The following is a 27,938-nucleotide window of genomic DNA, read 5'->3' as shown; positions in this document are numbered from 1 at the left end:
CAAACAAAATTATTTTACCACATGAATTTATTCTGACAATCTCGATAATGTACATACACGGACATATAATTATTCTGTTGAAACAATCTCCTAACAAATAATTGTGTTCCTTACCATTAATGAGAATTGAACATAAAACATTGACTATAATGTCAAAAAGAAAATATTTTGTAAGAGAGCCCAATTCAGATATAATCGAAAAATAGGTTAGTACAAATCCTAGTACGTAACAGGTCACATAAATGTATCTGATCTTCGATGAAAAATTGATCAATAATGGATCGGAGTTACACAAGTAATTCTTCACTGTGCCAACACCATGAGATAATGTTGATTTTTCACATTTTAATGAATTTTAACTTCTTGTGTTAATTGTTTAATGACTAAAATTTCGTCTTGAAACACTCCAATTGTGTTGTAGTATAAAAAAAGTATAATAGATATACTTAAACATATTACATATGTATGTTGGGCTCGTCACCTTTTTAAGTTTAAATCCATCAATAAAAATTATTACGAGTGTTAATAATTTTTGGCTAAGTGAGGATTTATTTATTTTTTTAGGAAATTTTAAATAAGTATTGTGTAGAAATATACGAGTGATTTTTGCGTGTGTAATGGGCTTCACATGATATATTTGTCAGGCCCAATTAGATGATATGTTCGGCTTTGTTCCATTTCCCGGGTCAAAAGTTTCAAAAAACGACCCCAAACCTGTAATATACAACCAGTCTTGCCATGACGGGCAACAGCAAAAAGGAGGACACAAGCACCCACGATAAAGCTCAAAAATGAAAAGAAACGAATAAACTTTTACAGTCACTGTTGTATAAACAAGAAAACAAAAAATCTTTACAATTTTCTCTGCTGTTCCATTTTCTCTATCACACAACTGTATTCTTTAATCTGAGAAGTGATTAATTCAGTTCAGAGATGGCTGGGTACAGAGCGGAAGATGACTATGACTATCTGTTCAAGTTGGTTTTAATTGGTGACTCAGGTGTGGGTAAATCCAATTTGCTTTCGAGATTCACTAGAAATGAGTTCAGCTTGGAGACTAAATCCACCATCGGAGTTGAGTTTGCTACCAGAAGCATGACTGTTGAGGGTAAAGTTATCAAGGCTCAGATTTGGGACACGGCTGGCCAAGAAAGGTGACATCTTTATCATCTTTTTATTTTTTTGGTGTCTCTGACTGGGTTTTTCGATTTTGTTTGGCCACGTTGTTAAGTTTCTTTGACATTTCAGAGGAACAGATCTTACTGTTGTTTTAGTTGAAATCTTGCTCCAATTATTGCTATTTTTCCAATTGGGTTTTGCGCAAGATTTGTTAATTTCATGCCTTGATACAGATTTTGTGTACTACACTGGCTCTCGAGGCTTCTTTAAATTTTTGGTGTCCGTTGCGTTGTGCTGACTATTGATTAGGACAGATCTGAAGGCTATGAATTAGCTTTCAGTTTTTATCTTGAATGGGTAGTTGTTAGGGGACAATGTGAATTCGAGCACACTGTTGAAATTTTGTAATGACCTGATTGTACATTCGCTTTTACACTCCAGAAGAAAGGAAGATGAGTTCTCGATCCGCAACATGGGATAAAGATAGTCAATTTTAATTTTATGGCACTGAAAAAGTGTAATCATCCATATCGGTAGATTTATTAGGATTAACCTTACTTTGCAGTTGTTCTTCTTGAATCCTATTAGATGGAGCCCTGCCCTCGACTGTAAACGGCCTGGCGGAAATTAGGAGAAAGCCACAATATTTACAATTTCTCGGTGCATGAATTTCCAGAGCTGTTTGTAAAATCTGCTATATTTATATGCATTCCTCAGGATTCTGATGTTCCACTTGCTTTTGAATCTTCTTATGTAAGAATGTCAAAATTTGATGGAAGTGCTGTTCAAGTGATAATAGATACTTTCTCTGGAGTTCTGTAGAGTGGCAAATATGTTTGCACGAACCTATGTTCAAATTTATGCCTGCGTTCATTCTGAAGAGAACTTGTGCTGTCAATTACTGTTCTAAAGAACCCATCAACAATCCTCTTTATAAAGTAGTGTTGGTAGGTACTATATGGTGATGTATCAGACATGGGAGTTAGATATGAAGAGATGAATGATGTTTCAACGGGTGCTAATGCGTATCCTTTCAACATATGTTTAAGCTCAAGGTTGTCATGGTCAGTGACCAGGACATCAAATGATCTTCCAGAATTGCCCGAGTATAAATCGTAAATGGTTATCCCTACTTGTATTGTAGCTTACAAGCAGTCTAAAAGTTTCATATCCTTTTGCTTTCTAGGTACCGTGCCATCACCAGCGCCTACTATCGTGGTGCAGTTGGTGCTTTGCTGGTATACGATGTCACCAGGCATTCCACGTTCGAAAGTGTGGAAAGATGGCTTAAAGAGCTGAGAGATCACACTGATCCCAACATTGTAGCAATGCTTATTGGCAACAAGTCGGATCTTCGACATCTGGTGACTGTCTCACCTGAGGATGGAACGTCGTTTGCGGAGAAAGAGTCGCTCTACTTCATGGAAACTTCTGCACTGGATGCTACTAATGTGGACAAAGCGTTCTCAGATGTTCTTGATCAGATATATCGTATGGTGAGCAAGAAGAACATGGAGGCGAGCGAGGATTCAGCTGCGTCGAATGTCCCTTCAATGGGGGAGAAAATTGATGTTAGTAAAGATGTATCGGATATGAAAAAATCTGGGTGCTGTTCCACCTAGGCTTTACTCTAAATTAAGTACACTCGGGTGATTCCAAATGTTGTTGAACTGATTTGGAGTCGAGCAAGAAAATGTACAATGTTTCGAAAATTCTTATCATTTGCTGTTTCACTTTGTGTTTGCGCGTCCATCAATATATATATATATGAATACCTAATGTTGTGGCGGAGGTTTAATCTAGCATTAACCACATTATAATTCATTGATATTGTCATCTTAATTTTTTTTAATATTTCGATATGAGTTCGATGTATTTAGTTTCAAAAAATTTTAAAAAGAAATTTTTTTTGTCAGGGTGTCTGGTGTAGGCTATCAATTACTCTAATTATAATAAACATTAGATGGCCTTTATTTGGAGCATAAGGGCACAAGATATAAGCGTCAAATTTGAATTTGGTGAAAATTTGACTTTTGGGTTTACATGCAGCTTTGGATCAAGCGAATTATTGTTACATTTTCTTCCTAAATTTTATTTTTAATCTGCCTAACAAAGACTCAAGTGGGAAAAACATATTTCCTTATCCTATCATATATTTAGGTGTAATTAGAGAATAATCTTTTCATTAGCTAAAATATATATTCTAACATTTGAAGAAGATGGTTCTTTTGGTCATCCTGGAATGTATTAATTATGCTATCTTGCTGTTTCAGAGAGAATAGATTATGTTTCAAGTGTGTCTCCTATTCCAATAATGTAACTGACTTACACGTATTCAATTTAATATATTTTACATTTTTAAACAAATTATATAATTAATTGGTTTACTGAATTTAGAATGACAATTAATAGTGATAACACAATGTGGAAAATCAAGAATAATTAAACGGCGACAATTAACCCAAACATTACTTAATACGAATTCCTGGAAAATTTAATAAGACAAGAAGTATAGAATTAAATTATACCTAAAATCCAACCTAACATGCGCATTCAATGTTAATCTAATTTCAATATTATTTGGAACCCACCCCATCGTAATTGACTGGACATAACGTGATCACACATTAAATTCCTTTCAAGAATTCTTAGAGTTTTTTTTAAAAAAAATTAATTTTATTTCTTTAAATGCACCGGCTTATATATTTATTTAATTAAAACTGATTAAGCTGAATTTTAGAGGTTTTTTTTTTTAATTTTAAAAATTCAGTTATTGCATAAAGTGGTTGCTTTGTTCGGAAATAACAATGTAGCATGATGAGTTAATAATTAATACCATAATTAAAATATGATTTAACATAACCGTTAAAAGAAATAGACGGCCATGGCGCTAACTACAAGAAAATGTGACAAATTTCCTAACTACTACGCTCAAATCTTTTTTAAAATAAATCAGTAATTAATTAGAGATTTTCAATATTAAAATTAATAATAACCCGTTCATGACGGAAGACAAATTTGGGGCAGGCACATGGCCTCATCCCCACTGTGCCGCCGTGGCTCCGCCTCTTTTTGCGCCATCCCACGCCGGAATACAGTTGAACATTCCGGCAACTCACCGAGGTCAGCAAACAGCGACTCATCTTCTTCACGCATTGTGAAAATCATAGCCATTTCATTGTCTGTAGCGATCCCGTCCTCGGTTAAAATCGGACTCTCTAGCATGGTATAAGAAGTGGATTCAAACTCAGAAAACCACCCGAATTCGCAAAGATCGCTGAATTTTTCCTCCTCGATGATTTCTTGAGATTGATTAGAAGGGTTATTTACAGATTTCTTCTTCTCTTCTTCTTGTTCTTCTTCATCTTCTTCAGACACAGAAGCTGTCGTCAAGTGAGTAGTGGCGGTGGCGGCCGAGCTTGAGCTGGTGGTTTTTTGGTGGTTGGTATTGGGAAGATTATGCCTAGATGCCGGGCAGGGGTGGTTGTGTTCACAAGAATATGTCACCACTAGCATGTTAGGGTCAACTCTACTCCTCTCCACTTGTTTTCTTGCGGGACATCCTTTTGAACTACTACACCTGTAATATCCTCTGCAACATAGTAGGATGAAGAGAAGATCATTGGTTAAGCCATTCCAATAAATCGGGATTTTAGTTAATAACCTGATTCCAATTTAACACAGTTTCTTGCTGATTGTTTTGAATTTTGATGTGTTTCATTACTTGAAACCCGTGTATGTTTTTAGCTGACAAACAAGATAGAGATTCGAATAATTAATGTTGAATTACCTTGGATATGGAGAACCTTTTATGGGTTTCTGGCCGTATTTTCTCCATGCCCAAGAATCAGACGGCGGTGCAGTCATATGATCACCTTTCAGCTTCAATCCTTCCACTTCTTTGATCGGAATGGATACAATTCTCTTCTGTAAGCCTCCTCTCCTACTGTGAATCATATGAATAAACAACCAGGTACCGAAACTAACTTATCAATAACAATAATAATAATTTCTTCCATGCACATGTAGCCCAAAGAAATAGTTTAATTACCTTCTTCTGGAAGAGGAGGTGGAAGCGGTCTTGATATCTCCATACACGGCGGAGCGAGGCGAATCTCCGCTGTTTTCCGGGGAATCCTCGGAGTCTACAAGCTCGCTAACAAGTCTAGTGTTTTTCAATCTACTCATCTCTAACGGTACTGGAGTGTGAACTGTGAAAATTATGTATCAGGAGATATTAATGAGAACAAGAAACAATGGAGGAGAAATGGTGAATTGGGGGTTGTTTGTTTCCTTAGTTTTAATTGAGGACGGTTGTTTAATGATATAGTTTAAAGAGGACGTGCAAGCAAATGTGATTTTAGTATTTTTTAATGTTGTGTGAAAGGAAACCCTCACGTTGATTCTTGTGTCGTAATTTGTAATTTAATTAATTATGTTATTTATTAAATATTGCAACCTAATCTGTCCTTTGGATTTATCAGTTTTACTATCATATTGATTAATCATCTCGAGGCAAATTTTCTTCAAGGGGTTTTATTCCATATTGTCTTATCCCTCAGTATTTATATCATTTATTAAATGTGGATGGATTACTTACCATTAATATAGAATGGATAATCGATTATTCAAACCCTCATATGTTATATATCGAGAAAATGATATTTTTGGTCTTATTGGTTATAAATTTGGTTTTAATCTTATATCTATTTTTATAATTTTAGTTATTTTTTAGATAAGACATTGATGTCGTATCTTACTAACATGACATCGAAAAAAGATTAAAATTGTCAAAAATAGAAAGATACATAAGTAATATTGAAATTGATACCATAACGTCTAAAAGCACAACGAAATAAATATTTAGGACTAAAACTATATTAATTTTCTTTATATATTAGTATGTTGAGCTATGCACAATATATATATATATATATATATATATATATATATATATATATATATATATAAATGGGTTTTTTTTTTATTAATTTAAAAAAACAATAAATATTAAAATCAATGCAAAACTCCATCATCAGCGGACGTTGCAAAATTTGTAGCTCGTTGCCATCATTATCGGATGCTGATAGCAATTTTGTTTAGAAATTTCATTTTTTATTGGACTTGAGAGTCATCCCTTATTTAGTGTAATGGGACTTGAGGTTATATATACTAAAAGATAACAGTTGAATTTTCTGAAAGACAAATTATCTAATATTTTAAAAATAAAATTGAAAAAAGTTATATTTTAATTATTTTTCTAAAAAATCTGTTAATTTATTTGAATATGTGTTGATTTAGCTTCAACTCTCATTTTTTGATAAGTGATCTCAAGTTATTATATGATATTATATTAAAAAAATGAAATTTGAAAAAAATAAAAAAAAACAATGAAATGCTGCCACCATCTGATAATGATGGCAACCCACAAATTTTTCACAGTCCGCTCCCACTGTCCTCCGTCTTCTTTTTAGCCAAATAAATAACGCAACGTCTTCACCATCCACTTTAATTTTGAAATTTATTATATTTTTTTAAATTAATAATAGAAAAGCCATATATATTATTATTAAATATTTTTTGGAGTATATAATTCATTGTTTTATTTGCTCGATAAAAACTTGAAAATTGGAAATGCCAGCAACTTCAAATCTGTAGTAAAATAAAAATTAAATGTAATGTATAGATTAGTAATATCCGTTCCGCTAATTTAACTACTGTAGTGGGGCAGGGAATTGAACTGTTCCATAACGCAATAATTGAGCAAAAGTAAATGTGATGTTGATTAAATATCTTAATATATTATTTTAAGTAAAAAAATAGAATGCTTCTGATCTTGGATTTGTTTGCCGTCTAGTATATCTCATTTCCTCCCCCAAATTATATTTAAAATATCCTAATTTATTTAGTATTCCAAAGTCAAATAATGTTTTGAATCGATTCTATTATATGGTTGATTTGTGGCTATCATGTCCATCGTCATGATCACATAATCAATTGTTTATCTACACGTATATATTGAAAATTATCTAATTGGAAAATTATATATTGAAAATTTCGGGGCCAATCTAAAACTTTATTAAGAGTTAATATTATTTAAGACAAATTGTAATTTTTGATATTTATGTTTGTCTTTACGCGATTTTGGTTAGTATATATTACAAATTTTTATTTTTAGTCTTGTATTTTTAAATTTTCGATTTTTTTGTCTTTTTTCATTAGAAGTATTAATGTCCACGTTCACTGTCAACGACTCAATGTCACATTAGAAAACTGAGTAAAATTACAAAAAAAAAAAAATTTAAGTTAGAATTTGAAAAATAGAGAATCTAAATCTTGTGATTCAAATATAAGGATCTAAATTGCATTAGTTTTACCTAATAAAGATATATTTGTTGTTGCATATTATAAATATAAATAAATAAAAATCGATCGCAAAACATCTAATTGTGCAGTGAAGTTATGGCATGCAAATAAAGTTCAATTTTATTTAACTTACTTTGTTTGGCATGATATATATTTTGATATAATTTATCAATATATTTGAAAAATTAATCCCAAATTATGGAAATGTACATTAGTTTATTGACGCTTGGAAAAATTTAATAAAATAGAGTATTTATAAATACGCGCACAGATATGATAATGAAATATGTCATTTTCTTTTTCTATTCAAATTCGAATTGAATTACTATGATTTGTTAGTTTTATTTAATATATGAATAGGATAATCAAACTAATAATCTTAAAGAAATTCAACTACTAAATAAAATATTCATAAAAATAAATGTGCTTTTATATTAATTTAATTATAAATAACTTTTGAGTGTCAGTTCCCTTTTAGTTTAATAAATATGAATTAATCATTCATTATAATTGATATTCTAATTTAATTAGTCAACTCGTACGATAATTGTATATATCATCTTCGGCCGGTATCTATTTGTGTCTCGATTATTGCATGGTTCCATATAATCTGATCAAAAATTTGTGTGAGACGGTTATATAATGGATCGTATTTTATGAGACGTATCTATTATTTGGGTCATCCATGAAAAAATATTACTTTTTATGCTAAGAGTATTACTTTTTATTGCGAATATCGGTAGAGTTGACTCGTCTCACATATAAAGATTCGTGAAACCATCTTTATTTAATCTATATATAAAGAGAGAATTCAAGAAATATAAATTAATGATAATCTGTACTTTAACAATTCTTGAATGTTGGCATGTCTAAATTTTTTTAGTTAATTTTCGAGCTTAAAATATCTTTTAAAGTTTGTGTGTTAGGTGCGTATTAATGAGGTCAATCTAATTATATATTTAAAATATACAGTGGGGGATAAGAAGAAGTCTGGCAATTCTGACTTTTTAAAAGATGGGAAATTGATCTTTTTATATGGTTTCATCATGAATAATTAAACGCGAGATCTGAGTAGTTGAAGTAAAAACGTGCGTATAATATTAATTACCTCTCGCATATGGATGAACTTGTTTATATATTATATTATTATTACTCTGACTTCAATTTTCTGTCTCTCTTTTACAAGATTCACACTGCGTGTGTATGATACATGCATTTATCTGATTAACACAATTACAAATTATTATATTATCTCGATAATTTACTTAATACCTAAAAAAAATAATGAAAATAAGCTCGATTGTCATAAAAAGAAAATAGTATATAAATGTAAATTTGTGATGTAATCAAATAATAATATTAGGATACTTTAATTATTCACTTAAATAGTAGTTTTATTATGTAAAAAATAATAATTTCTTAGAGTTTTGATGGCAAAAATATCAACTAAATTTATATTTTTTGGGCCTATGATTATATGGATTTAAATTTCAGTTGAATCTAATATGATGTTTGATTCAATATTTAATTTTTTGACCCTTCTAAGAATCGGGACTAAGGTTGATGCTTCTTCAATCTAAATGCAACTTAACAAATTTATAAAAATCAATGAAGTAAGAGTATTCTTTTTTTAGATAATTTACCAGGGAATCGATTTCTAGGCCCGAAAGTTGGCCGTTACAGGAATATTTTGGATCCAAATTAGTGAAGATGTCCAAATATGTAAAGTAGAGAAGACAAAGTGTCTTTTTTCAGCTAAAGGCCCGCTTATCCATTCAAATATCAACAAAACAATGATCCAAACAAGTTTGGCCCTCATCAGTCATCATTTTTTTTCATCTAACATAGGAGAACAAGACACAAATTTGATCTTTATATTTAATGTTAAAATATTTTTTGTTCCTAAAGCTTTTAGGTTATGTTTGGATTGGTGGAATTGATTTGTGAAAGGATTTGAGAGATGAATTTCAAATGATGCTTGTTTTGCGTGTATTTGAAATCCATACCATCAAAATTATATAGCTTAATATATAGTTGATTTGAAATCCACTTAAATTTTGTCTCTCTAAGCAAGTCAAATAATTTGAACTTTTATCTCAAATCCTCAATCCAAAGTTGTGCTCAGATTGATAGATTTTATTTAAATAGAGTGATTTGATTGGAGAAGGATCATCTTAAGTGTCATTTGAAATTCATAACACTTACTATTAAAATTGCATAGCTTGATATGAAGTATACTGAAATCTACTTTACTTTGTTTATCAAAACAGATCAAGTTAATCTAGGTTTGGTGACTAAACTTTCGAAAATATTTAATCATCTCAATCAACCCTAGTTAATGGCAAGTGCTAATTTAGCGACATTTTTAAAAGTTTATGGAAAATCATTATGGCAAAACACATACAAGAGAGGTAAGTAAGTCTATATTTACAACAAATCTTTTTATTTTGTTGCAGTTCCATAATATATTATACACTCGAAATATTCTATCACTCCCTTTTTTTTCCATAGATATATGTAAGTTTATTGTTTGCATGGGTTAAATATCATTCAATTTTAGCGAGGTTAGTCTTGAGATATTTTTAAAAATTGGCTAGGGATAAAAATTGTTAAGATCAAGCTGAAGATAGGTTTCGAGGAAGATGGACTAAACATATATACAAACACGGTCTGGAAGGTAATTGGGATATGCTGAAGTAAGAAGTAGCATATGCTTGAGACTATTATTCCTCTGGGGTTTTCTCCCCTCAACCTTTTTCACTCGCTGCCCTTTTTGTTCCACGGATATGCCTTTTTACGTGCAGAAGATCATGATCATTCAAACATGGCGCACGTTCATGCTCAGAAGGTAGATTCGATTCTTGTTCGTAAACGCTGAGGAAATACTAGTACGTACGTAGTAGTAATTCAGCCATTTCTTTAATCTCGTAGCTGGCTAGCTAAAGAATATACTGAAGATATCCTAGATAGTAACCGACATGCGAACAAGTTTCACATTATGCTCCAGCTGCTATAAATATTTGCGAAAACTGGAATACTGTTCATCAAGTGAAGCTGAAACTGGAGTGAATTTGTATTTGTGTGGGGATGCATTACAGGGCAAATACTCCATTGGCAGTAGGCCGGTAATAAATGGCTAAATACATATATATTATTGCGCTCACTGCCAAAGGAGATTTGCCCGGCAATTCAGCCTCACTGGCCGGCCATTTATTATTGGCCAATACAATCTAAGGTGTTTTGTTATATTACTTTTTTTATTTACACCTGGCAACTTGGTCTTTTCCTAATGTTTTATCTCTCTCTGTTTCTTTTTTTAAAATAAAAAAATACCAATTGTCAACTTGACTCTAAGCTAGCAAAACAAAGCATGAGATAGATCCCAGAAACTGAGAGAAGGGAACGAGAGAAGACAAAGCGCAGGGTGACTCAGGTTTCGGGGAAAACCGGAGAGCTTCCTGCAGAGGAGTTTTGACCCAATTTTATACAGTATTTATTTCTCTAGGGTCCAAAAATGGAATGAGAAATCACAGGCAGTGTAATGTTTGATAGTCCCATTGTGCAGTCGGGCATTTTTTAGTTAACGGTTAAAATCCTTTTAAACCAACTAAATAGTAATTAACTACCGGACTAATTTATTCGACAATCTATGCCATGGGTTCGGGCATGATATATATACCTTGAAGTTAATTCCCATTGAAAGGAATAAAAAAACCCAAATACGTATAATCTCGAACTATTGGATACGTAGAAATATATGAAATCTTGTCTTTAAAATTCAAGAAAATCATGTTACATTAGCAAGAAATTTGTATGAACAAATGGAAAATTTCATGTTAATCTTATGCGCCGTTTGTAATACATAATTATATATTCATATGTAAGTCTAGAATTATTGGATCAACGATCGAACATGAACAAAATGAAATACTTTGTGTTAGATCGATTTATTCGAATTGAAAAAAAAAAGAGTCGATCAGGAATATTAAAAACTACTATGATTAAATCAATCTTCAATGATAGTATTGAGATTTTGACAAAATCATGACGTTTTTCCAGCTGAAGTGCTTTTACGTGGTCTAGCTAGCCGTTCACTTCGATCAGAAAGTTGTATATATATATGTCTATAGAGAACCTAGGAAAGTCGAAAAAAAAAAAAGAAAAAAACAAATAATGATATTGGCTATAACTAAACTAAATGTTTATATAAATTCTTAAGACAACGCAAATTTTTTAATATTAGTCACTAATTGATGTTTCAAATTTTAAATAATTATATGGTGGTGCAAAACAAACTCCTTGTATTTACACCACTTTATAATTAAATGCTGAAATATTTTATGGCAAAAACTTGTGTGAGACGTTCTCACAGGTCGTATTTGTGAGACGGATATCTTATTTGAGTCATCCATGAAAAAATATTACTTTTTATACTAAGAGTATTACTTTTTATTATGAATATCCGTAGGGTTGACCCGTCTCACGGAGACGGTCTCACATGAGACCCACTCATATTTTATTCACGTTAAATAATTGTATTTAAATACAATTAAACTAATTTAACGAAATGTGCATAAAAAACGTGGTCATACAAACATATTACACTGAGAAACTTGCAAAAAGGTCGGGAAATTGATAAAAATGAAGCGAGGTATTTTCCAGAGGCAACATGAAAGTTTATATAAATTTTACAAAATTATACTTTGTAAACTATTTTTGGAAATGCCAAGAATTTAGACAAACGATAATCGTGACTTAAGATAATGTGCGCATTACACTAAAGAGTTTGTCATAAAAATACTAAATAGATGAATATTGTGTGAATCAAATATAGATTGTGTACAATGTTATAACATCTTAATACAATATGCAGCGAAATAATACAATTTATCACACAATTAAATTTTGATTACTAAAATAAGACATAATTAATCATGCACAAGTGTTTAGTTGCCTCAGAGCAAAAGATTCACTAGAAAAAATTTTAATTTTACAAAATCAATACTAGTGAAGAAAGAAAAATTAACTCTCTTAACGAAATGAGTTAGCAAAGTGTATTCAAAACACTTATCAAACACAATAACCAAAACTATGGACGCAATGTGTTTGTGAAGCCGGAATTTTGTTTGATGATCTATACACTAATCAGTATTGTGATTAAGTATTGTGTCTGCATGTTTTCAATATTTCACAAAAACACATCAATACGCCTATGACTTGAGCACTTGATCTCTTCGAATTAAATCACCAACTCTCGTGTTTGCTCTTATACGACGTCTATATTCATCCCTCAATTCCAACGTCTATATTTGATTATTTATAAGCTTTCTTTGTCATAAAGTTTATTCTTTAAATAGAATCCTATAATATATGAAAATAAGAATTTTATTAGAAAATAAATTCTTTTAAATAAATCTATCGTATCTAAAGTTTATCAAAGATCTCTATAATTTAGAATGACAAAACTCTATAATTTAATATGCACAATATTATTAAAAAATATATATAATTAAGGACATTATACTCAAATTCAAATAATGAATTAAGGTACGAAGTCTTAATTTCTATTATATTTTTTTATATTCATCCATAATATATATGAAGAAGAAGCTTTAGTTTAAAACTCAAATTTGGTCATCTAACATTCATTTGTCTACTAATTATATTAAAAATCTATATTTATATATGGGAATTACATATATTTTTAACTCTACCCAAGTTTTCCTTATAGCACATGCAGTACGTACGTAATCAATCTTTGCTGAAAATTTCTTTCCTTAATTTTCTTTATATATATATATATATATACACACACACACATATATATTTGTATCTTTATCCTTGACTATATTGTACACTGTCATGGGTGGAGCCAGGAATTAACTAAGGGTTGGGTAATTTTTTGAAAAGTCAATGTACGAATACAATCATTAGAATATATATAAAAATTAATTCATTTTCACCTTGGAGATGCCCGCCTCTCTATATTGTATATATCTCATGATTTATCTATAGCTTTCATCTATTACGTTAATTTTGTCATGATAAAGGAATTTTTTATTAAATATAAAATATCTTAACATACACACAATGACTCTGCAGCTCGATTATTAATATATTTTTTAAAAAATATAATTTCCATGCATGTAAGGTAAGGTATGGTTAGTTATCCTTATGTGGTAATTGACTGATTAATTGTGTACATTAATTGCAATATTTGGGATAATTAAAGCACCGTGTGTAAATTTAAGACGTGCAGGGATAGTTTATAAATTAATTAGTTCTCAATTAATTGCTGTAATAATTTCACGGCTTACTTTTCGCCACATTCCTTCAGCTATACTTTATCTAAACATCCTCGTACTGTTCGTGTTTCCGCAAGGATCACAACAATTAATAGTCGAAACTTGAAGCCTAAAATTTGGATACACAGGAAAAAAAACGATTGGGCATATGCTGGGGACTATGCTTTCAATGGGGTCAAGGTATCAGTTCTATTCTCCAGCAATGGAATCACTTATCTTCGATTATGTATACTTTTTCTAGGCCCTGGTAAAAAAAATTTAAGTGAAAATTGCTTTTTTTGGTAATTTATGTTTGTCTCTTTCTTATTTTTGTCATCTATATTGTCAAATTTTAGTCTTAGTCTGTTATATATTTGTTTTATTTACAATTTTAATTCTTTTTTTCGATGTGGCACAATGTTTCTACAATATTAATGAAAGATGATTAAAATCGCTAAAAATTAACGGGAAGATATAATAATAAGGCAAAATTACCAACATAAAAAAGCAATTTTCTAATTTTTTTTTAATGTCATGTTTCCACAGTTAGCTTGGGATTGAAATGGGATTACATTACATTCATTAACAGATGTACGGAATACAAAAAGGGTCGCGCTGTAGATGTAGATGCCCAGTACTTCTCCAGCCCTTCAATTTTTATTGCGTCCCTCTGAATATTAAAGGGTCAACATTCGATCTTCATGAGTTTTCGAAAATTGACACCATAAATTCACAGAAGGAATTATTTCAGCATATACTATTTTACTAGAAAAAGCAACCTATACGTATATATGTATATATTTACATTCTGAGCTTCCAATATATATATATATATATGTATTGAGAGCTGCATACAAAAATATTATGGAGATGTATAAATGCATTCCTGGGCAATTACTCTTTCGGCAGAAGCTTATAAATTGATGCAAATAATAAGGGCTCGTAATGGCTTTATTATTATTGCAGCAGATTTCTAACATTCAATTAATAAACATTAAGTAAGCGAGCTCACTGCCAAAGGAGATTTGCCCCGAAATGCAACTGTACTACTTATCCTTTGATTAGGGCACACTACTCTCAACCATTTCATATGTATCGATAAATATTTGTCTTTAAATACACTCTAGCTTGAAGTAATTTCCTTTCACTGCTACTTTGCTTCATCCATGATAAAGAGGTAATAGTATTTTATATCCCAAGTTTTTAAATAACATAAATTATATATATATATATATATATATATATATATATATATATATAAGGTAATTTGTGGGTGAATCCTTTCTTTTCTTTTTGGCTAACAGCTGGATTGGTTCTATCTCCTTTTCATTGACTATCTTACGTTAGTCGATACATACGCATTGCAGATAACGTCATGGAATCCTTGATTAATTAACGCACGTTGAAGTGTGAAAATTAATGGATTAAAAGAAGAGTAAAGTCGGATAGATATGCTAAGAGATGATCTGTTTTAGAGTTGTTAAACAAAATCGCAGCCTTTAAGTTTCAAAGTAAAAATTTATGGTCAACGAGTGGCTGCATTCAACCATTAGCGTGCATGTCTCGTGAAGTGCATGTATTTTATTAATTTACAATAAAAGTCTTCAAGAAAGACTGAGAATACAAAGAAATATAAGAGTACACGCTTATTTCGGTCAACATATTTTTAATATTCCAAAGTATATGCTGTGTCAACTTTTCATTCATGTCATCCTTCATGCAGAAATATAAATGTATAATTATAAATTAGCATTTTTGTGAGGAAATACTATATTTATTTCTAAAATGATAAATAAGAAATCTGTATTTTAGGTCAAGAATAGTTAGCAAATAATCTTGATCAATTTTTTTTAAAACAAACTCTCTCACAATTATCAATACATTTGAAAAAAGTTGTTTAGCAAAAATTTCCTTAACCTGGAGATGAGTTGTTAAATGTTCATCACGACTAATGCAATTGAATCAAGAATTCAGTCGTAGTCATTTTGTACATGTTATATTTGCACCGCAACCCCACGGTATTAATTTGTTTTGTCTGTAAGCCATTTAACCAACATTTTCGATTGCTACGGTTTTCTTATACAAGCAATGAAATTTCATAGTAATAATAATAACAATAAAGAATGTTCTCCTAATTCGGAAACATATGGAAACGTGTAAATAACCCGATTGGTCAATGTACTAAACTTCCAAAATTCTCCATATTTTACCTTGCAAAACGAGTAGTTTGAATGCCATTTTCAGTCAATGGCTTCTTTTTCTACAGTATATATATGAATGACAATGTCTCCAACGCATCTATTATCACAAATCTTTCTGAAAATCTAGCCTAAATAGTAGCTGCTTTTTACAGTCGCCATTAATGGATGCGGAGGATGTTGTAAACCTCTTGGAATCTTTCTGGTTCTACCCCAAAGTTATCCAAAAACATTTGAATTCACCAGCTTCTGAGCCTTCGCCTGCGGGCCAAAATCAAGAAAATTCGGGAAGACAAAGATTTCCAACCAAATTAAGCATCCATTCTAGATCGAGAAGCCATGACCATATTACAATACAACGCGATAAGAGTTTCAGCTCAGATTCATCCTCTTCAAATTCAGTCCTTCCAAAACCCCATCTCGAAACCATTCTCTCACAAAAAGAAATTTCGCAAGATATTCCCAGAACCCACACCACCCCGCTGGTAAATAAACGCAGTGAAGGTTTCAAAAGGGCAAAAAAAAGTTTCAGCAAGAGCTTGTCGGAGTTGGAGTTCGAAGAGCTGAAGGGTTTCATGGATCTTGGTTTCGTGTTTTCTGAAGAAGATAAGAATTCGAGTCTTGCGGATATCATACCCGGTCTGCACAGATTCGGACAGAAAATTGATCTTGAAGTGCAAGAAGAGACAACATGCGGTGGTGGTGTTGAAGAAGTTGGTGCATCGAGAGCTAGGCCTTATCTTTCTGAAGCGTGGGAGACATTAGAGAAAGAAAACAGAGAGAATCCATTGACTAATTGGAGAGTTCCTTTTGTTAGCAATGAGATTGTGATGAAAGACAGTCTGAAATGGTGGGCTCACGCTGTTGCTTCTGCAGTCAGATAATGCGGGCAAGATGAAACTAAATTACGAGCCTCTGATTCATGATAATATATATTCCTTGTTTCTTTTTCCTTTTTTCCAGGTTCATTGTGTTCTAAAATTTTGTGAGTATGGTTTTCATTGACTTGTAAATTATGTATATATATAAGTTTATTTAAAGGTTTTGGATAGTATTGGTGATATGTTTGTGTGCGTATTATATTCGTAACGTAAAGTGCCTGCATTGCAGTTTAGCTGAATTTTTAAATTTGAAGTTTAGGGCAGCCTCCTCTTCAAAAAAACTTATATAATCTCAATATATAGAACAAACTTCGTTATTTATCTTTAAAACCCAGGGACCAGCAATGTCAGGAAATAAAAGAAAAGATAATTCTTAAATGCATGGTGCTATATTTTTTATTTATTATTGCTTGAATTTTGTCTCGTTCGTGCTCTATAACCCAAGTTATAAAAATGCTTTTAATTAGGCTTTAAGTCTGATGATTTCCGTGTTATTTGTTGGAGGTAAACTTTATATAAAGAATCATTTATAAATAAAAAATATAGGACCATGCATTTAAGAATTATCTTTTGTTTTATTTCCTGACAATGCTGGTCCCTGGGAACAGGAATCAAGAATCATCCAACAATTATTAGAAAAAGACAAGATTTTTTGTCGAGCACTGATGGGATCATAACATAACCCATCTGCTTGCATCAACACTAGATTTTTCAGCTTCCGACCCATTAAAATGGCGGAAAGCATGTTGGTGAATGTGGATTGGGCTACAACTGTGTCCAATGCCCATAGGAAGAAAAAAACTTAAAAAATGCTTGAGCAAAAAATATTGCTTGATTCTGTTTACCGGGAGCGAACCCGGGACCCTTCGGTTAAGAGGCAAATATCCTGACCAACTAGATTACTATGGATTTGTGATGGTATTTCCTAATTTATTTTAATAGTATTAATTCACAGAAACGAGAAAACATTGCTACTGTTATTTTGGCTTGGTAGTAAAATTTATTATTTATAAAAGCTCCCGATTTATTAAAATTAAAAGGGGCAAAATTAAAGGTTTCAATGAATTCAGTAATTTCTTTTTCTTTCCCCAAGCAACAGCGTACATGATTTTCAAGAACAAATTAAAGGTCTTGATTCAAGTCATTTGCATCCATATAACAATGAAATTTAGCAGTTTCGCATTTTCCATAAAACTTTTTGACCCCTGAACTTTGAGTAATTTCCTTTCATACAGTTCATATAATTTAACAAGCATTCCTTGCACAATTCAATCGACGTCCATTGGTGATCATCAACCCACGTGTATACATAACTATTTTGTGAATCTCTGAAACTTACAAACGGGAGAAAAAATAGACTGAAACAATCAAGAGAAATTGAAACGGGAACTAAAACTCAGCCTAATAAACACACGATTATGCAAACGTCAAGAATCCAACTCGTCCAACTTCAGAAACTATCACAAACAATGGTGAATCACTAACTGTTCACACACACAAAAACGGACTTTCTGCGACAAATGAGTTCGTGCTGGGAATTCTACTTGCGTCCCTAGAACATGTTTACTCGGAAAAACCATGGAAGGATGAATGCTATCACCAGACATGCCATTAAGAAATTACACAACGGTTGTCCGCGCAAACACCTCCTGTTGTTCTCTGATGAACTATTACCGGTATCAGAAGATCTATGTTCATTCCATTCTTCCATAAATTCATTATTGCCAACACCTTTGATGTTTTTTGCAGTCTCACCACAAATTTCGCAGAATCTGCATGGATGAGATGAATTGAAACCAATCACACATCACAAAACAGAGAAGAAAGTGCAAGGGTAAAGAACCTCAAAGGAAGCCATTTTCAAGTTATGAACTCAAAACTTGAATTTGAACCATGATTAAATCATCTTTGTCAAGCTAAAGAGCAGCCTTTCTCTCTTTGTCTAGAAAATAGTAGTTGATTCAATTACTAGTCTACTGCAAACAATGCAAAAGCCTTATGCGGACTAAACTTCCACGTTCCCTTAGGAGCTCGCCCCAGCTTAACACGATACCAAGACTACTAAGTACTAACAAGTGGCATCTATTTCTTCTATGCCAAGATCCAATAATAAAACTAGTTATCCGCAAAATATGAAGACATCTAAGAGCTCAAAATACCTAACAACATTGCCAGCATCAGATAGAAAAACAGAAAACAACCACTGCAATGGTAAAAATCGGAATATATAAACATTTAATGAGCGGAAGATGCAATACACAATTAACAAGAGTTAGATTACCTATTCCCTCGAATCCCAAACCAAGCCTCACCACAATCCTTATGCACAAGTTCAAGCTCACCTTTGCACTCACAACCAAGTTCAATTAAATCCATTAAACTTTTCCCACTTTCCTTCGAACTCAAATGGCATATTCTACAAACCCTATAATTTTCTTCCGAAGAATCTCCGCTGCTTATGTCAATCACACAAGAAGAAAACTTATCTTCAACTTTTGCTGCATCATCCACTGATGACCCATTCGACCCCGCATTTGGATCAGAGATTTCATTTTCCCCCATCTCAAGCACAGTCTCCGGATGAGCTGAATCTCTCGAATTACCACGGGCAAGATCTCCGGAGACTCTTTGATTAGTTTCTCTTACATCTGGATCCATAAATGCTTAAACAGCAATTCCCCAACCAAATTCAAAACTTTGAAACAAACCCAAAACAACCACGACAAGAATCTATCTACTCACAAACAAAACAATATGAAGGCGTGAACATCAGAGTCGGTCTGGAGTTCATACCCCAAAGGGTATTTTTGTTGAGGAATCAGGGAGGGTCGACCAACAGGCAGGTGTAACATAGAGGGAAGTTGGCATATAGATCCAGAAAGAAGCAGTCTTGATTGATAAAGAGGGACAAAGCCTGAAGAGATAGGGACCTGGTCCGAATATGGGATTTTAGTATTTCGCTGTCGAATTTTGTATTCACCCATCTCAAATTGACAGTTGACTTCGAAAATAAATAAGAATACCGAAGCTACAAATGGCTCTCTCTTCATGTAATATTTAATTTAAATTTGTTGTTTCCTCTGATTCCAATGATATCTTTTTTAAATACTACCAAAGCAGGCAACCGCGTCTGTGACAATTTTATTATTATTTTTTTAAGAGCCCAAATGAAAATTTTTACGTGACTTATTCCGTAAATTTCATTAAAATAAAAGATGATTATGTGTGAATATGATGTACTAAATATCAACTTCATTATTATTGTAATTTTTTTCCATCTAAAAGTTTTTAGCAAGCCTGATCATAATTTCACTAATAATTGAACATAAAGTTAAAAGCTTTTTAGCAAGCCTGATCATAATTTCACCAAATGTTTTATCTACAGGTAGGGAAACCAGTATGGTGAATTTTCTCGATCGAACTTCCATTCGAAAGGTTTTCGAACAAATTTTATAAACTGATTTTTACGAAAATATCCGTTAAAAATTATGAAAAATTGTTAAATTATCCATTTATCAGAATTATAAAAATTCTGAGGTCCCTGTCTGTATGGTATAACATAAACTGGCTTGTACATTTTCAAGCTGTCTGGATTATGAAAGTTCACCGGCAATATTCCTGAGTTCACTGTCTGTATGGTATAACATGTACTGAGTTTTCACTTTCACGAGTTGTGCCAGGACATCTTTCATGTTCATCCTTCTACCAGGAGATTCTTCCAAGCAATTCAGAGCCAATTCCAAAACAGAGGAAACACAATACTGTAGTTTGTTGAAATTTTCTTCCTCGGCTCGTATTAAGTTTCCGTCAATAACCTGTGCTAATGCATTAGGCATTGAACTCTGCACCCAGTTCTTTAGGTTCAAATGCCCATCAAACATCTCGTCGCTCGGTCGTTTTCTCGTGAAGGTTTCCAATAACATGACACCGTGGCTGTACATATCACATCTTGTAGAAATCAAACCTTTTAATCCATACTCTGAAAAGGACAGATTCAAACAAAATGCTAAAAAAATACGTTGAATGGAAAAAAAGAAGAAGAAAAAGGTGAAGGTAAAAGGATTTGCCTGGAGCCATGTAACCCAATGATGCGAGAGTCCTCGTCTGTTTCATACTCTCTCCTTCGCCCAACAGTTTTGCAATACCGAAATCACTGACATGGGCAATCATGTTTTCATCTAGAAGGACGTTATTAGGCTTCAAATCACAGTGAACCACAGGTGTTGAGTAACCAGGATGTAGATATTCCAATGCACTCGCCACGTCTATCATTTTGAAGCACACGTTGATTACTAGTAAAATGAAAAAGATAAGTTTACATTATGAATCTTCATAGCTGTGAACCTGTTCTCCCTAAGAAAAAGCTCCTTCAGCATGGTCAGATTCCCAAATTCTTCGGATAAGGATCCACTTAGTCTATTTTTTGACAACCATAGGATCCTCAGAGATGTGATGTTGAACAGGCTACACGGTATAGAACCACTAAGAAAGTTGTATTCCATGCCCAAGTCCAGGAGATTTTGAAGTTTGCCAATCTCAGATGGAATTGTGCCTAACAAATTCCAAAAAGTGAAAAGTAATCTGAAATTTACTTGAGCATTATAAAAAATGTTAGAACACTGTGCCTAACAAATTGCCAATCTCGAGCCCTGTTTCATTAGAGATCGACTGCAGGAATAAGCTCAAACCAGTAAACTTGTTGTTTCTTAAAACCAAATACCGAAGTTGAGGCAAGAAACTGAACAAGCTAGGAACTTCCCCTTGGAAGTTGTTGTCTGTCAGTCTGACTAATGTCAATCTTCGCAGACGAGCCAAATTCTCGGGAAGAATTCCGCTGAAATGGTTGCCTATCATGTCAAGTGAAGCAAGAAAGGAGAGATTTCCGAGTTCAGGAGGGATGCTTCCAGTAAGATCCATGTTCGACACATTCAAGTAAATAACTCTACGATGGCGAGATCCGCAAGTGACTCCAATCCAATTGCAAACTGAAGATGAAAGGGTCCAGTCTCTGAGGACACCATAAGGATCTGAGGTGACGCATGCCTTTAAGGCAAGTAGTGCGGTTTTATCAGTAGTGATACTGGTTTCTGCAGTGGCTAAGTTAACCAATAAAGAGTGCAGGAATAAAACTGCGGCAAGATGAACGTAGTCGGATTTTCCAGTTCCCCCCATAATATTTTTTGTAGTCTAGGATAAATGTCCATCAGCGTCTGGCTTGTTTTTCATTATATAATTGAGTTTTTGAAGTCTTCCACTATATTATCAAGTCAATGACAATGGCCCAGCCACACTGGAAAAATAATTTGAGTCCCAGGATTTTATGTTACATGGAAAAGGAATTGGTACGGGAAAAAAGAGTTTGTACTGTAATTTTATTTACATATTCCATTTTCTACAAGAAAGTTTCAAGAAAATAGTCCTAAAGGTAATCAGACAAAGAATGCTCGGTAAACGAAGAAAGAAATCAAACACCACACTGATCCCCACGACGTAACTGAAGCGTCAGACACAAACAAGTCAAGTCTTGCTCATATTTTAAGTTTCACGAAAAATATTTCCACCAGTACAATGAATTGTGTCCGATAAATTCCATGAAAATTACAGTACCATAGGATGCCAGTTTTCCTTCCAGTTGACCGGACTTTACTAATTAAAAAAAAAAAGTAACGTACCAAAATTAATGATAAATTATTTGAAGAAAAATTAAGGATAAATTATTCATTCTCTTATTGATAAATATCAAATACTGTCTAAAATTTTTAAAATTTTGACGAATTATAATTTTAAGAAAGTTTAAATTCATAAATAATAAATAGTAAGTTGTAGAGCTTAAAATTATTGTTTCATTTTTTTATGAAACATATTTTAATGGTTTTATTGATTATTATTATATAAATTTTCCATGATTAAAAGATTATTATATATGACTTAACAGAGTTTAAATAATAACTATGACTAAATCAACTAAAAGGTGGAAGTATACAGAACGGTTTCGTTGAAGGATACAAGTTTAAAATTGCTTTCAGCATCATTCCTTACATCTCTTTCTCGCCGGCTGTCTTAATATGAATGTAAATGTTCGTAACGAAAGAGTCGATACTACGATCTTTTCTCCGATTTTCTTTCACTGGATCGCCTATTTTCTGCCTCCTTTCTCCTTTGTTGCCTGCCACAATAGATATTAGACCATTAATTCAAGAAACCTAGTATTATTTTGACAGCTGAAACGGCAATTACTCAGACCGGCCTTATCTAGAATGCATATGCATCTACAGTAATGTTTCTTTAGCTCCCCAAGTCCATCATAAGACAAGACTATATGTTTTCAGTATTTGAATATAACTATCAAAACCGTATTGAATATCCCCATCACTTCCACCTCTGCTAGACCCATTACCTCTCCTCTAAACCGAGACATAAAGCCAGGTACAGAAAATAAATTTCAAAAAGCAGCTCTATTCAAGTTGAATCAGCACAAGTAATTCCCTCGTCATAATAAGTTTGGACAGTAGGGCTCAACATGCAGCCTCATGTATAAGTGCTGCAGAAGACATATTAATGACAATCCAGCAGGTTGTTCACATAATCTCTGATGATCGTTTCATAAAAAGTACCACAACATAGAAGCACAATTTCAACATTTCCAACGCTGAAGTCAATATCAAAAAAAAATATCACCACCAAAGTGTAAACTAGAAGATGGATGTTTCGAGTAATCAGTCGAGATTCGCATATGAAAACTTACGCAAAAGCAGAGTATCCACTACCAGCTTTAGCAGCAGAGATAAGGGCTGCATGAGCACCAATAGCAGACAGAGTTTCCTGACCTCCAACCGGATTAAAATTCCTTTGATCAACATCCACCTGAAACCAATATGATTGAGATAATCATCAATCTTGAAATAATCCATAAATATCTTTAAGCAGATGGAAAGTGAATGGGTGAACCTTGTCCCACTTTGACTTTTTGTTATGTCTCCCATCTCGAGCTGCAACATCTACAGCAACCGGTGTTATATTAGACACACCACCAGCAACCGCGGTCAATCCTAAAGTGCATAGAAACACCAACTAACAAGAAGGTATCAATCCTAATATATTTTCAAAAAACAAGCCATTTTATGGATATATGATGTTACAGGCTGACAATAACTTAAGGACCTGGAATTGGTGTGTGAATCTTTGGAGTAGGAACAACATTTCCCTGCTGCATTCCTCCAGAAACAAAGTCAACCTTTGGATTTTTCTTCTTTTCTTGCTCCCTCCTTTCCAACTCCCGCCTAATATCAGCTTCTATTTGCAGAAGACAAACGCAAAAACTTGAAGACATGGTTAAAGAACTTCACGACACGAGACAAGACGACATTGGTTAAAGAACTTCACGACACGAGACAAGACGGCAATTATGTATCTGTCATCCAAACATACGAATCAGAAACACATTACGAAAGGAAGCTACACATGATAAGAGTCCGGAGGGTGTTTAAGAATATTTATACTCAACTTATGTCCCAGATCGAAGATAAAGATAGGAAAAATACACCCGACATAGAAACCCCACAATAAAACATTAGGGCAAACACTTCAGAAAGAAGTTAGTTCTTCATACACGTCTCAGGCATGTTTAAAATGTTTCTAAAGACGATAAAAGCACCAATATGTAGAAAGAAGTGAATGATATAAGAGAATGTATTCACAGCTCAATGACAAGTTCAGAGGATCTTATTAATCGAGCACATAGGCTTGTTTTCAAAATTTTCAACATATTCTACAAAAGGTTATAAAGGGGTAGATATTTCATAGATTTGACAAATTTTTAGCATGGATACACACCAACCAAATCAAACCAAATGATCAAAACAGTTCGATTAAAATGAAATTAGAACATAAATGGGAATACAGATCACTAGACGGCAATCAAATAAATCTAAATAAATTACAAATGAATTCTAACCTATTTCATCATAGAAGTCACTTTTGTCGTATCCACGAGGGTCGAAAACATCTTTACTGAAACAAGATCCTATCTGATCAATATTTTGGTAAGTCACAGCGTGCAACAAGAAGTCAGGGTTTCGATATTCCTTCTTATTGCGCACCTCTGCATTGAAACTTCTTCCAGTTGTCTTCTTCAGTGCAAGAAACTTGATAATCTTCTCCTGAAACAACAAAGGATTAGAAAGTTGAAGAATGTATTGAAAAATAGCACGAGAAATTATAGCAAGATGAAACCGATAATACAACTGACAAATAACGAATTTATGCAGATTTCGATAATACAACTGATAAATAACAAATTTATTGCTACAGAATAGTTAGACTGAGAAAGTATGTTATAGTTCCTTCTTTCTATCACGAATATTCCATTATGTGTCCTACCTTGCAACATGCATGGTCCACGTTGATTTTTTTAAATGCTAGACTAGTTCATAGAACGTGTAAATTTGCAAGGGCAAGAATATATGTTGATTGTATCGGTGAAGATATTAGCTAACCAAAGGTGGCAAGAGATGCTGTAAAAAATACAAGCAAAATGTGCATAACTGCATTTGGGTACACTTCTGCACTCACAAGGCTTTCAAATCATAGTTATTTACGGCGCAAGAAGCAGCAAGGGGCAAGGAGCATGGTGATGCACGAGCCTAATCAAAATAAGGGGCACTATGCATGCTTTATTATAATGTATTTATATAAAGATAATTTCACTTCAATATATAGCAACAAAAACATTGAAAAAAAACTATTAAATAGCAATGAAAATTAAAAGGACATTAGTAAATATTTTCCACATAAATAGATGGAATCAAATTACAGTAGATGAAAAGGTTACATAAATATACCCTTCAAGGTAGATTCTACATCAGCTTAACATAAAATATTATAATGTAGTCCTTCCACTAAAAAGCAGGGACTTACTTGCAGTTCCTCTGAGCACTTTTCCTTTGGAGGTGGGGGAAGAAACTTGTCCAATGGATCCATATCCCTTTGCGCTTCAGTAGAAACCTTAACAGCATCTTCAGTCTCTGCAGATTCCGATGCATTAATTGCACAATTCATGCTATCAGACTCAGGTTGATCGATTGCATCCAATAATTGAGGCGTCGCAGTTTGAGTATTAGATGTTGCGAGCCGAGCACTTCTTGGTGATCTGCTATCCCAAAACTCACCTAAACTAACAGCAATTACAAACTTAAGAACAACTCCAGCAAAAAAAAAGCTTCCAATCCATTTTCAAGCTTGATGCATTTCAAAATACAGATTTCAACGTCATAATTCATAAACAAATGGAGCATACCGTAAAGTATTTCAAATGGAAATGAAATTACCAATTCAATATCCTAATTTCAGAATCTATATCTTTGAATATTTTAATGTCTCTAAAATTAGGTGACATAGGCAGTTCTAACAATCATAAAACAAAAATCCATCCAAATAAATTATTAAATTCAATAAATAAGGCAAAAGAGAAAAATAGACGGCCTTACGCACCGTCACTGGTTTGAAGCTGCTCCCCATACATTACTCGACCAGTCGCCACTATTTCACCATCCTACAATCAACGATCATTCAATCCAAATTGGAAAAAAAATAGAATTCAATACCTTTCAGTACGTTTACAAATGTATACCTCAGCTTCAGGAGACATTGCACCCTCCTCGTGCCCATAATCCACAATCGTCAGCCGATTCTTTTGAACATGAGCCAAGTTCAGATCCAAACCAACCGTATGCTGCGGCAGTCGAGGTGAGACTCGAGATAACAGTGGAGAGACAGCTGCCGATGAAGTACCGTAATTAAAGAGCTTATTAGGAGAAATTGCATTCAGACCTCGATCTTCCTGTTTCTGCGATGCATTTTCATTGCCAAAGGCACCAAGATCATCTTCATCTTCATCTTTCACCATAACGACATCCGGCGCGATGGAGGGGATTTCTTCTTCTTGAATATTTTCGTCCTGTTCCTCGGCGCCTTCCATTTCATCGTCTTCGTCTCCATACATGGACAACAACGCTATGCCCTCTGACGCTTTCTTCTTCGATGCCATTTCTACCAAATCAAAACCCTAGTCTAGGATTTCTTTCCTAATATCTGCAATTCTTACTTGTCTTCTATCTTCGAATTGTAAATAGAACTGAGAATTCAGAGAACTGAATAAAGGATTTTGGGAACAAAATATTGAGAGAGCGGAGCTTTGTTTTTACGATTCAGCAAACACAAACACATGGAATCGGAATGGGCTCTTATACATATATTTGTACATTGGGCGTTCAAACTTGAGAAAAATCGAAAAAAATAAAAATCTAAATCGGAAAAAACTGATAATCAAATCGAAAACCGAATTTTATAATTCAGATTTCGAATTATACATGTGATAACTTAACCGATCGAAAAAATCGAAATTTCATTAAATTAATAATTTTATTTTATTATATATTTTTTGAGATTATATCAGTTAAAGATGAATTATTTTGAATAACATTTATTTGATTGTTGTTTATTTAATTTATTTAGACTTTATATTTAAATATTTTATAAAAAAATTATTGAAAAAAATAACATATTATATTTTACAATATATTTATCTTAGTAATTTAAATAATTGTATTAAAATCGAAATAACATACCGAAATAATCGAACTATTTCGGTAGAAAACCGAACCGAAGAAAAATAGTTCGGATATCGGATTATATATTTATAAAACCGAAAAAACCCAAAAAAAAAAAAAAACCTGAACCGATCGATGAACAATCTTATTCATGTATCCTCTATTTATCGCTGACACTCTAAAACCAAGACACGAGATATAATATTTATTATTATTATTATGACTGTGAATATTATGTTTAAAATAAAGACCTTTTTCCCAATATATATATTGTCAGTGTTTTTGTTGAGTGAAATCTAGGAAATATAATTTTTGAGATTGCAGTGGATAATATGATATACGCTTGGTTTTGCTTTTGAAGATATTTGTTTACCGTAAATGATGTGTTCGGTTTTTTATTAATTTGTGTGGTATATTAACTATTAAAATATAGTATATTAGATTAAAATATAACATAATAATGGTAACTAAAAGTAACAATTA

The 27,938-nt window shown here is 32.8% G+C and overlaps 5 protein-coding genes across 12 annotated transcripts; 2 read left to right on the top strand and 3 right to left on the bottom strand.

The window, feature by feature from the left end:
* The first annotated feature begins 692 nt into the window (after positions 1–692).
* On the top strand, positions 693–2,893 carry LOC140812142 (ras-related protein RABA1d-like). Its single transcript, XM_073170355.1, has 2 exons — positions 693–1,154; positions 2,306–2,893. The coding sequence occupies exons 1-2, from the start codon at positions 934–936 to the stop codon at positions 2,739–2,741; spliced, it is 657 nt and encodes a 218-aa protein (XP_073026456.1). The 5' UTR covers positions 693–933; the 3' UTR covers positions 2,742–2,893.
* A 1,057-nt stretch (positions 2,894–3,950) lies between these two features.
* LOC140812141 (probable WRKY transcription factor 65) lies at positions 3,951–5,460 on the bottom strand. 2 transcript variants are annotated; one of them, XM_073170354.1, is made up of 3 exons: positions 5,171–5,460; positions 4,910–5,062; positions 3,951–4,711 (listed from the first exon to the last, which is right to left on the bottom strand). In XM_073170354.1, exons 1-3 carry the CDS (start codon positions 5,305–5,307, stop codon positions 4,120–4,122), a joined length of 882 nt encoding a protein of 293 aa, XP_073026455.1. In that variant the 5' UTR covers positions 5,308–5,460; the 3' UTR covers positions 3,951–4,119. The 2 variants fall into 2 exon arrangements, with proteins under 2 accessions (XP_073026455.1, XP_073026453.1); XM_073170352.1 differs by having other exon boundaries at positions 3,958–4,711; positions 4,910–5,065; positions 5,171–5,458.
* A 10,671-nt stretch (positions 5,461–16,131) lies between these two features.
* Positions 16,132–16,851, top strand: LOC140811363 (uncharacterized). Its single transcript, XM_073169210.1, has one exon. It carries the CDS (start codon positions 16,132–16,134, stop codon positions 16,849–16,851), a length of 720 nt encoding a protein of 239 aa, XP_073025311.1.
* A 1,238-nt stretch (positions 16,852–18,089) lies between these two features.
* LOC140812962 (uncharacterized) lies at positions 18,090–19,849 on the bottom strand. The gene is made up of 2 exons (XM_073171351.1): positions 19,130–19,849; positions 18,090–18,620 (listed from the first exon to the last, which is right to left on the bottom strand). Exons 1-2 carry the CDS (start codon positions 19,504–19,506, stop codon positions 18,401–18,403), a joined length of 597 nt encoding a protein of 198 aa, XP_073027452.1. The 5' UTR covers positions 19,507–19,849; the 3' UTR covers positions 18,090–18,400.
* Positions 19,850–21,487: 1,638 nt separating this feature from the next.
* LOC140811803 (uncharacterized) lies at positions 21,488–27,083 on the bottom strand. Of its 7 annotated transcripts, none has more exons than XR_012113539.1 (9): positions 26,477–27,081; positions 26,338–26,398; positions 25,765–26,015; positions 24,803–25,007; positions 24,010–24,141; positions 23,797–23,897; positions 23,594–23,712; positions 22,855–23,014; positions 21,488–21,695 (listed from the first exon to the last, which is right to left on the bottom strand). XR_012113539.1 is itself a non-coding variant. In XM_073169877.1 (9 exons), the coding sequence occupies exons 1-9, from the start codon at positions 26,891–26,893 to the stop codon at positions 23,404–23,406; spliced, it is 1,308 nt and encodes a 435-aa protein (XP_073025978.1). In that variant the 5' UTR covers positions 26,894–27,083; the 3' UTR covers positions 23,054–23,403. The 7 variants fall into 7 exon arrangements, 5 of the variants coding, with proteins under 5 accessions (XP_073025976.1, XP_073025979.1, XP_073025978.1 ...); XM_073169877.1 differs by lacking the exons at positions 21,488–21,695; positions 22,855–23,014 and adding an exon at positions 23,054–23,497 and having other exon boundaries at positions 24,803–24,875; positions 24,948–25,007; positions 26,477–27,083; XM_073169875.1 differs by lacking the exon at positions 21,488–21,695 and having other exon boundaries at positions 22,792–23,014.
* Positions 27,084–27,938: the final 855 nt, after the last annotated feature.

This window comes from Primulina eburnea, chromosome 14 (assembly GCF_022965805.1).
Source record: "Primulina eburnea isolate SZY01 chromosome 14, ASM2296580v1, whole genome shotgun sequence".
Classification (NCBI taxonomy): domain Eukaryota; kingdom Viridiplantae; phylum Streptophyta; class Magnoliopsida; order Lamiales; family Gesneriaceae; genus Primulina; species Primulina eburnea.
The sequence above is the reverse complement of the archived record's forward strand: the minus strand, read 5'-3'. Positions and strand labels throughout refer to the sequence as shown.